The sequence below is a fragment of the Rutidosis leptorrhynchoides genome, chromosome 1 (genome assembly GCF_046630445.1).
Source record: "Rutidosis leptorrhynchoides isolate AG116_Rl617_1_P2 chromosome 1, CSIRO_AGI_Rlap_v1, whole genome shotgun sequence".
Classification (NCBI taxonomy): Eukaryota; Viridiplantae; Streptophyta; class Magnoliopsida; order Asterales; family Asteraceae; genus Rutidosis; species Rutidosis leptorrhynchoides.
Genome location: NC_092333.1, coordinates 109,585,700 through 109,601,640, shown reverse-complemented (window position 1 = coordinate 109,601,640; position 15,941 = coordinate 109,585,700). Strand labels below are relative to the sequence as shown.

Here is a 15,941-nt window from a genome sequence, read left to right as displayed (position 1 = left end):
TACTGGAAACCAAATTTTTTCTTATTTGTGGTACATGCAAAACATCAAACAAACAAATAGTTTTTCCAGAACTAAAACACAAATCCACACTTCCACGTCCATGAACAGAGGCTGTTGACTCATTTCCCATATGAAGAATGGATCCATCAGTCACGGACTCGTAAGTCTTGAACCAAAATCTATCCTTGCATACATGGGTGGTGGCTCCCGAGTCAACCCACCACGCGACATCATCATCCTGCACAAAATAAGCCTCAGATATATATGAAACATAATAATTCTCATTTGAATTATTAAATATATTCTGACCTTTCGAGTTGTGGTTGTTTAAACCATTTCCCGAACCGCTTGTGCTAGATCCTTTGGCATTATTATTACCAAAAATAACCTTGCAATCCTTTTTCATGTGTCCAGTTTTACCACACTTCCAACAAGTCAATTTAGACTTCTTGTTCGGATTAGCCTTGTTATAACCTTGATGTTTACGTTTGCCCTTTTTGTCATTATTACTAGTGAACTTTTTATGTTCCACCATATTGACAACAGACGTACCAGCAACTTCGTTGCTCTTTGGCTTGTCATTATCCTGCAACCTGAGGGATTCCTCAATACGCAGATGACTACCCAACTCAACAAGAGTTAACTCCTCCTTCTTATGTTTCAAAGAATGTTTAAATTCTTTCCAAGATGGAGGTAGTTTATCAATTATGCTTGAGACTTGAATAGACTCATCCATGTTCATCTTATGTTGTGTGAATTGACCAAGTATACGAATGAGCTCATTGTATTGTTCCAAGACCGGTCTAGAATCGACCATCTTGTAATTATTAAAATTACTCACAAGGAACTTTTTACTAGAAGCATCCTCAGACATATACTTGGTTTCTAAACAGTCCCATAGTTCTTTAGAAGATTCAACATTTAGGTAAATATCAAAAAGGGAATCAGCCATACCATTGAGGATTAAACCTCTAGCGATGTAGTCATCGTTCTCCCACTTGCACCTTTTCCGAATTTGTTCAATAGTGGCATCATCACCATGATCTTCAAGAATTGGTGTGCTGAGTACGTACACCACACTCATGCTGCTCAGAAAGAAGTGCATCTTCTTTTGCCATCTCCTAAAATCAATTCCCTCAAACTTATCAAGTTTGGAGAAATTCGCCGTCATGTGTTTCATCGTAGCCGCCATCGATTATAACAAATAATTACTTTCGATTGTTGGAGGTTTTATTAAATTCTTTCGTGTAGGGTAAAATAATCGATAGCCGGATAAATCACTGAATCGTGGTATCACTTTCCGAAAGTAATTATTCGACCCTTATAGCCTGGGTTACACGAATATCACTTTGGGATAAGACAGAGATTAAATTCTTGTTTTGGCAGAAACAAGAATTCCTTTTGCAGAAGAATATTTTGGTGTTCGTAACTTGTGTGTTTCTCATGCATATTGGTTAATATATTTATATACACCCTTAATCATGAAAGAGTCTTTTTATTAAAATCAATTGGCCGATTGATTAATAAAAGTATCTTCTATAATATTCAAAAGTGGTTACAGGAAGAATATTTCTATAAACAAATATTATCACTTCCATCATTAAAGTAAAAGTTGTTACTTTTACAATAAACAAATATTATATTTTACAACTATCAAAGCATGAGTGATCACTTTATAATAAACAAGTATTATTCCTCCAACCACTAAAGCAAAAGTGGGTGCAAGAATAATTCTTCCGTAATCACTCAAAATTGTGTTAAGTGTTTTCTTACTGCTGTCTCTTAAGAACCAGCACTGCAAAAGGACCAGCAGCGCAAAAATCAGCAAACAGGACCAGCAGCGCAAAAGTCAGCATACAGGACCAGCAGCGCAAAAGTCAGCATACAGGACCAGCAGCGCAGAGGAACCAGCAAACAGGACCAGCTGCGCAGAACAACCAGCACAGGGACCAGCTGCGCAGAACAACCAGCACAGGGACCAGCTGCGTAAAACAACCAGCACAGGGACCAGCTGCGCAGAACAACCAGCACAGGGACCAGCAATGCAGAACAACCAGCACAAGGACCAGCAATGCAGAACAACCAGCACAAGGACCAGCAATGCAGAACAACCAGCACAAAACACTTAGCCAAATTTCAGCTTACTAAGAAAACTTAGTACTGAAAACACTTAGTCAAATTTCAGGTAGACCAAGTCATGATAGTAAATAATGGAAAACCACTTTTGGGTCCGGGTAATCTATCACTTAATGGGTGTACACTCCGTACCTCCAAACCCATTTACAAGTGTAGATTAAAACCCAAAATTACACTAAATTTTCAACATTTTATTGGCTAGTTTTTAGATCTTAGAAACAACAATTGATGTAACGTCACATGGAGGGCTCTCTTACCATGCATGTAAATTCCAAGTGCAACTCAATAATAAAAATAATCAAATCATGTGGATAGAATGGACCACTTTGATCACATGATAAAATTAAGATACCTTAAACAATGTATATATGTTCAATCCATACCATTCATGTTTCTCTCTGTCCACTCCCATAACATGCTACATAACAACTTCATTGCTATATACTTATATAGATTCTGACTAGATTCACATCCATTCCATTACCCTATGGGCTGCATGTACATTACACAAACTTATTATAAGAGTAATCTAGAGGAAATGGTTAATCTACAAGGAAAGTAAATCTCAGTCATTAGGTCACGTTTTTTCTTTTTAACAACAGTTCAGGATCACCCAGGAGACTAAACCACCCAGACGTTTATCTCCTGCAGTTGCATAACCGCCCCCAACTGCTGCTAAGAAAGAAACCTTTTCATAAATATTTCCAAACGAGTATAATTTTGTAGCATTTTAATATTCACCGCAATAAATGTTACTGGATATAACGACAAGAAGGTCAACAATAAAGTCAACTGCAAGTTAAAGGACTAATTTTGTCATTTCTAATTGTTTAGGGACTGTAATGTAACTTATCTAACAGATTGGTTATTAGATGGTTAACGACAGTTAAGGTGGCAGAGATTAAGAAATTAGGGCTTGTAAACTGTAATTTGTATTTCATCTTCTTCAATCAATGAAAATCAAATTGATTGTACTCTTGTGTTCATCATAATTTTGCTAAACTTCTCACTGGATATGTTTGGATATAATATTCATCAATTGGTTTATAACCTACAAAAGGAATCTATTAAGAATTGTTAAACATTTCAACATTAGAACATATTTTAAATTTAAATTTCACTTTCTTCTTTGTTAACATTTGTACCGACGAAAGTTAACATTCACCGCGATAAATATTACGGAGTATATAATTATCCCATCCCTAAATTGTGTTTTCCTTAAATTTTTTTTATTATTATATATATATATATATATATATATATATATATATATATATATATATATATTTTGATATGGAGACTTGCCCACAAACTTTTACAGAAAAAATTTCAACTTAAACAGATTTGTGATGATAATAATGCATTATTGTTCAAACAATCAAAAACAGTTTTAAAAGCATGTCATAATTTCCATACGAATCGACTAATTTTCAACACACTTTCTGATTGTTACAGGCTTCAAATTTGTTCCTGAAGGTGCACTTTTTCGTGCTGATGAACTTGAAGAACGAGAAGGTAATGGCGGTTGAGGTTTAGATGCTGATGTAGACCTACTTGAATGGCTTCTAATCTTCTGTTCAGTGTTAGGACCGTCTTCTGCTCTAATTTGTCTCACTTTCGTCTCGTTTAGACCAGCAGGAAGAACACAATTGCAGAAAAAACCTTCAAAATCAACATTATACAAAATATGTGATAAGTAGGATAATCTCTTTTTTTTTTAATCATATGACAGAAGAAGTTAAGGCTGATATGGCTTTGATAATAGAGCTCATAATTGTAAGTAAACCGAGATTCATACTTTACGTTTGTACCTTAAATGCAGATGTTTCTTAAGCATAAAAAAAACTAATTTGATTCATGGGTTCTAATGATCATAAACATGGGATCATGTGGGAATTCGACTCGGTCAACTAAATCATATCCAAACTTCTTTGCTAGATCAGAAATCAAGAAATTAAGAAAGGATGTTCATGTAAATGACCCAATACATGACAGGTACAAAAGGCTATTTCAGCTTCAAAATAGTCAAAAATAAATGTCTTGAATTATAAAGTAAAATAATATACTACAGTACGGCAGTACCCTTAACATTAATACCACAAATAAATTTGTGTAAATTTTGTGAAAAATTCTTATGTTTTAGTTTTATATTGTAATCAAACCTAGCTTAAAAAGTCAAAATATATTTTTTTATTCAATACAAGTACTCTTAATTGTCCCATGAAAACTGCAGTATTTTAATAAGTTTCAAGACTTCATGTTTACAATTTGCTAGCACATTCATTTCCTCATTACAAATAGTCAAATACTTCTTTCAATACGATTTCATAAACGTTTGACAAATCGTAAAATGCCTTCCTTAAACAGTTATCAAGTCGAATGTTGCAACTTAAAGTTAAAGCTTTGCCGTCTAATTTAATCTTATAAAAAGCAGAATATAACTTCCAAGGCAATTTCAAGTATAAAGTTGTAACAAATTTATTAATCTTAGAATACTGAGAAAAAAATAACCTAATTTTCTTAAGATCATCAAGAAACTATAATAACTCAAAAAACCTGAACCCAGAACCTGAAAATGATTTATAATTTGAGATCTTACCAAGTCGAGCGAGCCTGTTGACCCAACTAGGAATTGGCTTTTTGGTCAACCTTTGACATAAATCATTGCAGAAGTGATTACAGTTTCTTGTAATGAGATTATAACTGTTTCCAGAGTACTCTGCAGCCAATTTCTCAATAAATCCGCGAACCTCTCTCGGACCAAAATCTGTTCTGCCTATCAATATTGATTTCCTAAACGTGAATCCCGGGCATTTTCTTGGATCCACTTCAAATAGACCTGTTGTTGAATGTTCATGTGCACCAAATGCATATTCTACACCATGAACTGCCAAATTTCAAGAATCACAGTCCTTCACAATCTTGATGGTAATGATCATAATAAAATTTAACTATTAACTATGTTATCATGGTAATACTTAATTAATACTTATGATTAGAGTATTCAATCCAAACATTTTCTATATTGTTAAGTCAATTATTCTTGCAAAAGTAAAGACTATTTGAACAATTAATCATATAATAAGATTGACACCTTTCATCATCTTATGTTCCTCAACAACAAACTAGTAGGGTAAGGTTCCACATTTAACTTAGATCTGCCAGCTAGATACTCATATCGACAAAAATCAAATAACCATACAAACATATTAATGAAAAAACACATTTTAACGTAGTGCACTGGCTTTGGATTAAACCCATTACCATACTGAACCTAATCACTGTATCGAAAAAAAATTAAAACAACATAGGATAATTGACTTGTGAACTCAAAATGCTGCAAGTTATAGAAAACAAAACCAAAATCTAGTAATTTTACAATAATTATAGTAATATGAAACCATATATACATATGCAAGAGTTAAACTTATCATACCATCAGATATACTGGCTAATTCATATGTATTTGACTGTGATTTAATCATCTCAGTATACATAATTCATATACAATAGCAGGACTTACTAAGAAAACTAAATAATTTTATACTAATTGCAATTAAGTAAAACACAAAACATCATTTTTATTAAAAAATACTCTAATCTAATTACAGGTATGAAAAAAAAATTGAAGAACACAAACCTTGAACACCAGAGTGATAAACACCAAGGCCAACCCAATAAGCATAACCATTGATGGGAGTTAGATCATATACATTCAAATATACAGGAACAGTCCCTGTTTTCTTTTTTCTATGAATCATCCTACACAACATCTTTTTTTTTTTGTGCTTCCACTCACAAAATTTGTCCTCAAAATTAATATTGATTTCCAATTTGAAAACGTAACAAAAATGCACAGAAATACAATTACTTTCTATCAAACAATGATCAATTTTTTTTCCTTCAATTTGCACAGTTTTGAAATCGAGATAAACCCATCATAGTAAACAACCACCCACACAAAACCCACAAAAATTACAACAAAAAGATTGATAATTTCAATTGGATTTTGAAAAAGTTTCAAACTTTTTCGAGTTCCAAAACAAACCCATTCATTTTCACGATCCCAACAAAAATTAAGAAGCTTTAATGGAAATTAGAGGAATTTTGAGGTGGGTTGATTGGGATTCGAATTGGGGTTTGTTTATTGTAATTGTAATTTTGTAATTATTAAAGAGAAGAAAAGAAAAAAAGATAAAGAATTTTTATACTTTTAATAATTGTTCATAGAGTACACAAGTCTATGTTGTGAAGAAATTGTGGGAATATAATTTGACTGCTTAGGTTGCATCGGCGGCTTACTATTATTATAAAAACTTTAAATTGAGAAACTATGCTTTTGCTTTGCTTTTATTTGCTTTTGCTTGATTTGGTAATAATAGAATATTGAACTGTATTTTTTATTTAAATGGTGCTATAGTTTACGACTATTAATTTGTGTTATGCCAAACTTTTTTAGGCTGTCGTTTGTTTGTTTTGTAGCTTATGTAAGTATTTAGAATAGTTATGAAAATCAGATTTTCATTGTTAATAATCACCTTTGAAACGTGTGTGTGTATATATATATATATATATATATATATATATATATATATATATATATATATATATATATATATATATATATATATATATATATATATATTGGTAGGTTCAAGAGGGAAGTAACCATTCGGGGAGAAACGGGGGAAGCAAATATTTTTTTTTTTTCGTTTTTTGAAAAAAAAACTTTGTTCACGAACATTATAGATTGGATGAAAATATGAACATTTAATAAAGACACTTTGTGATAAATGTTTTTATTTTGGCGGAAAAACGCTCGAAGAAGTAATATATATAACAATTATCGTGTTTTTCGAGCGTATTTTGAGGTTTTAGATATTAGGGTTTGAATATTAGGGTTTAGATATTAGGGTTTATAGGGTTTAGATATTAGGGTTTAGAAATTTAGGGTTCAGGGTTTAGATTTAGGGTTTAGATTAGGATTTAGATTGAGTTTTTAACACGAACGATTTAGAGTTTAGGGTTTAGGGTTTAGGGTTTGGTGTTTTGGGTTTATGGAATAAACCCAAAACACCAAACCATAAACCCTAAACCCTAAACTCTAAATCGGACTAAATTTTACTTCACAAAACATGAAGAAAAAAAACGTTAACATTCTTCACGAAGAATATTATCTTGAATGTTATTTTTATCGATCGTTTTTCTGCCAAAATAATAACATTCATCACGAAGTGTCTTTTCTAAATGTTCATATTTTCATCCAATCTATAATGTTCGTGAACAAAGTTTTTTCAAAAAACAATTTTTTTTTTGCTTCCCCCCGCTTTTCCCCTATTGGTTACTTATATATATATATATATATATATATATATATATATATATATATATATATATATATATATATATATATATATATATATATATATATATATATATATGTATGTATAGGGGCATGATCAATGGGGAAGTAACCAATAGGGGGAAGCGGGGGGAAGATTTTTTTTTTTTTTTTTTTTTTTGTTTTGGAATTTTTTCCGGAATCAAGATCACACGAAAATATGAACATTTAGAAAAGACACTTCGTGATGAATGTTATTATTTAGGCGGGAAAACGATCGACAAAAATAACATTCAAGATAATATTGTTCGTGAAAATTGTGAACGTTTTTTTTTAATGTTTTGTGAAGTAAAATTTAGCCCGATTTAGAGTTTAGGGTTTAGGATTTAGGGTTTGGTGTTTTGGGTTTATTCCCTAAACCCAAAACACCAAACCTTAAACTCTAAACCCTAAACCCTAAATTCTAAACCGTTCGTGTTAAAAACTCAATCTAAATCCTAAATCTAAACCCTAAATCTAAACCCTAAACCCTAAATTTCTAAACCCTAATATCTAAACCCTAATATCTAAACCCTAATAGCTAAAATCTCAACATACGCTCAAAAAACACGATAATTGTTATATATTACTACTTCGAGCGTTTTTCTGCCAAAATAAAAACATTTATCACAAAGTATCTCTATTAAATGTTCATATTTTCATCTCATCTATAATGTTCGTGAACAAAGTTTTTTCAAAAAACGAAAAAAAAAGTTTTTACTTCCCCCCGTTTCCCTCCGATTGGTTACTTCCCTCTTGATGCTACCACTATATATATATATATATATATATTCAAAAGTTCAAACGAGAACCACAAAAAAGACGATAACTGCGAGAACTTTTAATTTATAAAGATTTTCACATGTGATTAGATTGAATCACTCATAAATGTTGATGGAGAGTAAGAATGAACATAAAATAGATTGAAAAAACTTAAATTTTACCTATATAATCAAATATATTGTTTCTCGTTCACATGTGCATCTTCGTTTGTGAACATGTAAACAGATTCATATAATTAACAATTTAACATGTAATATGTGATAATGAATATATGTTTGTTAAAGATATGAACATTAATTAACATTTGTATGTAATTTGTTGCATCTAAATTCATAAAAACTATGAAATTAAAAAGTTCTCGCAGTTCTCGCCATTTTTGCGGTTCTCATTTGAACCTGCACAGGGCAGGTTCAAACGAGAACCACAAAAAGGGCGAGAACTGCGAGAACTTTTTAATTTCATAGTTTTTATCCATTTAAATGCAACAAATTACATGCAAATGTTAATTAATGCTCATATAATTAACAAACATATGTTCATTACCACAAATTACATGTTAAATTGTTAACTATATGAAATGTTCACATGTATCACAAACAAATATGCACATGTGAACGAGAAACTATATATTTGATTATATAGGTATAATATAAGTTTTTTAAAACTATTTTATGTTCATTCTTACTCTTCATCAACATGTATGGATGATTCAATCTATTCACATGTGAAAATCTTTGTAAATTAAAGAGTTCTCGCAGTTCTCGTCATTTTTGTGATTCTCGTTTGAACTTTTGACTATATATATATATATATATATATATATATATATATATATATATATATATATATATATATATGTAACAACCCAAACCAATAACCAACCGATTACGCGAAGACACAAATTTTTTTTTATACAGAGGAGTGCGCGTCGCGCACCACCATGGGGTGCGCAGCGCGCACAGGCCCCAATTCAGTTCTGTCCGAATTTCCGAATTTGCAAATAAAGATCTCCCACTTCCCGACATAATTAGACGAAACGCTTTTCACAACAAGTTCTAATATGAAAAACTCATATGATTCAAACATAAAATGAGTTTTACAAAACGGGGCCCACATCGGCCGTTTTACGAGTTTAATACAAAAGTTCGAGTTTCGACCACACTAGTTTAAATTCCAAACGACACTATGAGCATGGTGTTTGGGGTTAAACTACCCAAATCTCTGTCAAACTCCAAAAGCTATCACATCCCAAAAGCGTCCCCTAAACAACAAGCGGGATCTCTAATCCAATCGAAGGCCCTTACCCTTGTCAACGCCGGAGCCTATAAAAAGATAAACAACGAGAGGGTAAGCAAGGCTTAGTGAATGCAATAATTATACCCATATATATATAATATACCTACTTGCAATCACTTACACATATACCGCATACACGCTAGCAATACAATTAGCATACCATCTCAAGTACAAGCTAATAATCTCCAACAAACCACTACTAGCGTAATCAATAACATATAATCAACATAATATAATATGCTACAAAACAATACACAACCATGGTTAACCATTCTCGCGTCATGGTGCTACCGGCTCTTTGGTTCACACCATACACATTTTTCATGATGCTACTGGCTCTTTGGTTCACATCACAACTCGAGTCATACTCACGCTAGAGTGCTACCGACTCTTTGGTTCACACTCTAACAACACTAAGGTGCTACCGGCTCTTTGGTTCACACCCTAACAAATCGTGCTATAGCGCTACCGGCTCTTTGGTTCACACTATAACGCACGTACTATGACGCTACCGGCTCTTTGGTTCACATCATAGCACGCTCGCACATACTATGGCACTACCGGCTCTTTGGTTCATACCATAGCATACAAATAAATACATTACATACATGTGCATATAATCATTCCACTCACCTTAACGTCTTCGGTGAATGTTTTATACTTCCGCAAGCTTCAAGGCAAAGTACCTAATATAATAAGTACTCGATCAACAAACAAACTTGTTGGACTAAATACCAACACTTCATTCATGTGCATTTAATGACTTAATGCATTAAATGCCCCATTTTCACCAAAACCGCCCTTAAGGGTCAAGACCACCATTAATCACTTAAAAGCTAGTGATTAAGGTCCAATAACGCTAATTATAACATAATTAGGGTAATTCATACCCATAATCCCCAACTAGGTCAATCATTAACCCCTTTGACTCATTTAAAGTCAACACACCCATTTCGGGTCATCCACTAACCCCGCTAACACCCATTTACCAATTAGTTAGGTGTGCTAGCAATTAACTAACCAATTAGGACTCATAAACATCAATTACCACTTTGAAACCCTAGGTTAGTCAACTTTGAGTCCTCATGACTCAATCTTACACAAGAACACCCAAAATCACCAAATATGGGTTTTATGTTCATCACTAACTCAAACCCATACATAAATTAAAGTAAGGAAATTAAGGTTAGAACATACCACAACAACCACAACGGAGCTAGAGAGGAGATGAGCAACTTTAATACCCGCACTTTGGTCCGAGAACAACTTCTTCCTCTTGGATTTAGCTTTCTCACTCAAGAAATCACACTCTCTCTCTAAAATTAAAGTGATATGGATATGGTAGTTGAAAATGGAATTATGACTCCTCACAATCTGATCTGGTAGCCTTTATCACGCCCACAAGTGCAATTACCAAAAAGCCCATCAAAATATTTGAATAAAAGAGCTGGATCCGGCTACAGTGAACAGTGCGCGACGCGCACCATTAGGTGTGCGCTAAGCGCACCTAGCCCAGCTCAGCTTCTGACTTCTGTTTGATTACACAACTTCACCCACACGCTATGTACCATATATACCCTGCTGTACAATGAAGATTTGGGTCTTACAACTCTCCCCCACTTGAATCGGAGCGCGTCCTCGCGATCCAAGCTGCATGACAAGAGGGAAGATAAACCAACACGAATTCTTCGGGCTCTCAAGTAAACTCGGAACCTTTACTACGACGCCATTGAACTTTAGAAGTCCTAACCTCTTTATGTCTTAACCTTTTGACCTTCTCATCGAGTATGGCAATCGGCTCCTCAATATACTCTAACTTATTGTTTAGCTCAATTTCGTCTAATGGTACCCACGATGAATCATCCGCAAGACACTTACGGAGATGGGAAACATGAAATGTATTATGGATCCCCACAAGCTCTTCGGGTAATTCCAAACGATACGCGACTTCACCGACACGAGCTAAAACCTTAAATGGCCCAATAAACCGAGGAGCTAACTTTCCCCACTTTCGAAACCGAATAATACCTTTCCATGGCGAAACCTTAAGCATCACCATGTCACCTTCTTGAAATTCGATCATTCGCCTACGTTTGTCGGCATACGACTTTTGTCTATCTTGAGCCTTTTTCAAATGAGCCCGAATCATATCAATTTTGCTATTCGTCTCTAAAACCAAATCGGTACTTTCGATTTCCTTTTGACCCACCTCACCCCAACAAATCGGGGTTCGACACCTACGCCCATAAAGCATCTCATATGGCGGCATCCCGATACTAGTATGATAACTATTATTGTACGAGAATTCCACCAAAGGCAAGTGCTCGTCCCAACTACCACCGAAATCAATAATACACGCCCGTAACATATCCTTTAAAGTTTGATTCGTACGTTCGTTTTGACCGTCCGTTTGAGGATGATATGTCGTGCTCAATTTTAATTGTGTACCCATATCTTCATGAAACTTTTCCCAAAACCGAGATGTAAAGCGAGTATCTCGATCGGAAATAATAGATATAGGAACTCCGTGTCGAGAGATGACTTCCTTGATAAACAACTTAGCCAAGGTCTCTGACGATATCGCTTCCCGAATGGGAAGAAACAAAGCACTTTTGGTCAATCGATCAACTATAACGCAAATCAAATCAAATTGGGTTCTCGCCGTTTTAGGTAACTTTGTGATGAAATCCATGGTAATGTGCTCCCATTTCCATTTCGGGATTTCTAACGGTTGTAACTTACCATACGGATTTTGGTGCTCGGCCTTAACTTGCAAACACGTGAAGCGTTGCTCAACATACTTTACAACATCACGTTTCATGCCCGGACACCAATAATCTTTCCTTAAGTCAAGATACATTTTCGTCGCGCCCGGATGAATGGAATACTTTGACTTATGTGCTTCATCAAGTAGCACTTGTCGATAATCACCCATCTTAGGCACCCACACTCTTCCTTGAAAAGACAACAAACCACGCGAGCCCATAGTAATGAACTCCGATTGCCCCACAATTCGTTCCGCATGCTTGTTGTGAACGTAAGCCTCTATTTGAATCAAACCAAGTTTTTCAAGAAAATCGTTAGTAATAATCATACGTAACAATCCCAATCGTAACGTCGGGTGTTGACTCTTTCGACCTAATGCATCCGCGACCACATTCGTCTTGCCCGGATGATAAAGTATTTCACAATCATAATCTTTCACAACATCCATCCATCTACGTTGACGATAATTCAAATCTCTTTGATCAAAAAGATGTTTCAAACTCTTGTGATCCGAATAAATCGTACACTTGACACCATACAAGTAATGGCGCCAAATTTTCAACGCATGAACGACCGCCGCCAACTCAAGATCATGAGTCAGATATCCCGTTTCGTGTTCCTTTAATTGTCGGGAGGCATACGCGATGACTTTACCTCTTTGCATTAGAACACACCCGAGCCCATTTAAAGACGCGTCACAATAAACAGTCATGTCTTCTACCCCTTCCGGTAACACTAACACCGGAGCTTGACATAAATTCTCCTTCAACAATTGAAAAGCAATTTCTTGCTCGTTCTCCCAATTAAACCTTGCGTTCTTTCTAGTCAATTTCGTCAATGGAGAAGCTATCTTGGAAAAGTCTTGGATAAACCGACGATAATAACAGGCCAATCCGAGAAAACTTCGGATCTCCGTAGGAGTAGTCGATCGTCCCCAACTCTTTACCATCTCTATCTTCCCCGGACCTACTTGAATACCGTTTTCGTTCACAATATGGCCAAGGAATTGAACTTCCCTTAGCCAAAATTCACATTTGGAGAATTTAGCATACAACTTCTCCTTCCGCAACGTCTTTAGCACGCACCGCAAATGATGTTCATGTTCCTTCATACTCTTCGAATAGACAAGTATGTCGTCAATGAACACAATTACCGACTTGTCCAACATAGGTTGGCACACTCGGTTCATAAGATTCATGAATGCCGCAGGTGCATTCGTAAGACCAAAAGGCATAACTACGAATTCAAAATGCCCATAACGCGTTCGAAAAGCCGTTTTCTCAATATCTTCCTCACGGACCCGCATTTGGTGATAGCCGGACCGTAGGTCGATTTTAGAGAAATACGTTGCACCTTGGAGTTAGTCAAACAAATCATCAATCCGAGGTAATGGATAACAATTCTTGATCGTCACTTTGTTCAACTCCCGATAATCGATGCACATCCGCATACTACCATCCTTCTTCTTCACGAATAAAATCGGAGCGCCCCATGGCGAATCACTAGGTCAGATAAAACCCTTTTCAAGTAACTCTTGGGTTTGATTTAACAACTCTTGCATTTCCGTCGACGCTAAACGATAAGGAGTTTTAGCAATGGGGGTAGCCCCCGGAACCAACTCAATGCGAAATTCAACTTGTCTTTCCGCCGGAACACCCGGTAACTCATCCGGAAAAACGTCTTCAAATTCATTAACCACTGGAATTTCACGAATGGGTGATGGCTCATCACGAGTATCGACAACATGGGCAAGAAAAGTCATGCCACCACTAACAAGGAAACGACGTGCCCGTGCAAAAGTGCATATCGGTTCAAGTCTTCTCCGCTTATCGCCATGAATAATTAACTCTCCCCCACTAGGGGTCTTCACTCGAATAGATTTTTCATGGCATGCAATATCGGCTCTATTATGATCGAGCCAATCCATACCAACAACGATATCAAAATCACCCAAAATCATCGGGATGAGATCGATTTTAAAGTTTTCGGCACCAAACACAACATTACAATTTTTACACACATCAACCACTAGCACCGTCTTGTCATCCGCTATTGCGACTTCTATCGGACGACTTAACTTAGCTAACGGTTTATTAAGTTTAGGCACAAATTTCGGTGACACAAACGACAAGTTTGCACAACTATCAAAGAGTATCCTTGCCGGATTAGAATTAACCATGAAAGTACCTGAGACAACTTCATTAGATTGCTTGGATTCCTCATTGGTCATCAAATAATTGTGACCCCTAGCCGTACCCGCCACCTTCTCTAGCCTCTTAACATTATCATTGTGCAATTCAGGACACTCCGGCCTCTTGTGCCCCTCTTTATTACAATTAAAACAAACGATTTTGTTGGAAGATGAGTTCGTGCAATCACCGGCCAAGTGCCCTTGTCGACCACAATTGTAGCACGTGGGCCCAAAACTCTTAGAAGCCTACTTTTTCACACTACCAACGCTCTCGGTCACACTCTTGCTCTTCTTGTTCGAGTGGCTAGTAGCTTCAAATTTTCGTTTGCCAAAGGTGAAGTCACTCTTTCTTGGAGCAAGCGACTCAAAACCCTTAGCGATATCAAAAAGCTCATCAAAAGTCTTCGCCGAATTCCTACTAATCCTTTCTTGATAGTTATCGTTCAAGGTTCGGTAGAAATCTTCTTTCAACATATGATCATTCCCGTCATACTCCGGGCAAAATTGGGTCTTTGATAAAAAGGTGGACTTGAGAGTGTTCAAATCCATTGACCCTTGCCTTAAAGTACGTAACTCGTCCTTGAGCTTTGAAAGATCGACCGAAGTTCGGTACTCCTTGAAAAATTCTTCTTTAAACTCGTTCCACGTCAAACTCATACTTTGTTCTTCGCCATAAAGTCGGATTTTCGCGTCCCACCACAACTTGGCATCACCCCTCATCATGCTACTACCAAACCTCGTCTTTTTATCGAGAGGGCACTCACTAGTACGAAAAGCCTCCTCCATATTGGAGATCCATCGAGCACTCTTGAGTGGGTCTCGTTCACCTTCAAAGGTGGGTGGTTGAGCATCTTTGAAGTTTTTATAGTGGAAGTCTCGCCTTCCCGCGTTATCCTCTTTAAGAACAATCTTAACTTGTTCCTTGACTAGATTGACTACTTGTTCGTCAATCGAATCCAATAACATCTTCTTAACATCCTCTAAGAAGGCCTCGTGACGCCTTTGCATAATGGCCTCAACCTTGGCCGTAAACTCAACATCCTCGCTCGAACCCCCTTCATTGGTCTCGGGTCCGTTTCTCATCTTCATACTATAAAACGGAAAAGGTTAAGCAACGCACGAAAAGACTTAACACATATGTATACACACCACACTACCCCATCTTGCTCAACAATCGTCGTACATTGCTTGTTTGACACGATTTAAACCCGTAACAATGGTAGCTAATCATTGTTACGTGAGCACGTCGCATTAACTTGCTAGTACAACGTTTATCTCGCTTGATGATTGCTAACACAACACAAAACAATTAGAGCAAGGTTAGTTCACATAAACCTAAGCACTAATCAACTCCCGGTCCGACCCGTCTCCTACAAGTTATTAAAACCC

The 15,941-nt window shown here is 35.9% G+C and overlaps 1 protein-coding gene across 1 annotated transcript; it reads right to left on the bottom strand.

Moving 5' to 3' along the window:
• Positions 1–3,478: 3,478 nt before the first annotated feature.
• Positions 3,479–6,313, bottom strand: LOC139863968 (deSI-like protein At4g17486). Its single transcript, XM_071852564.1, has 3 exons — positions 5,777–6,313; positions 4,736–5,023; positions 3,479–3,798 (listed from the first exon to the last, which is right to left on the bottom strand). Exons 1-3 carry the CDS (start codon positions 5,907–5,909, stop codon positions 3,560–3,562), a joined length of 660 nt encoding a protein of 219 aa, XP_071708665.1. The 5' UTR covers positions 5,910–6,313; the 3' UTR covers positions 3,479–3,559.
• Positions 6,314–15,941: the final 9,628 nt, after the last annotated feature.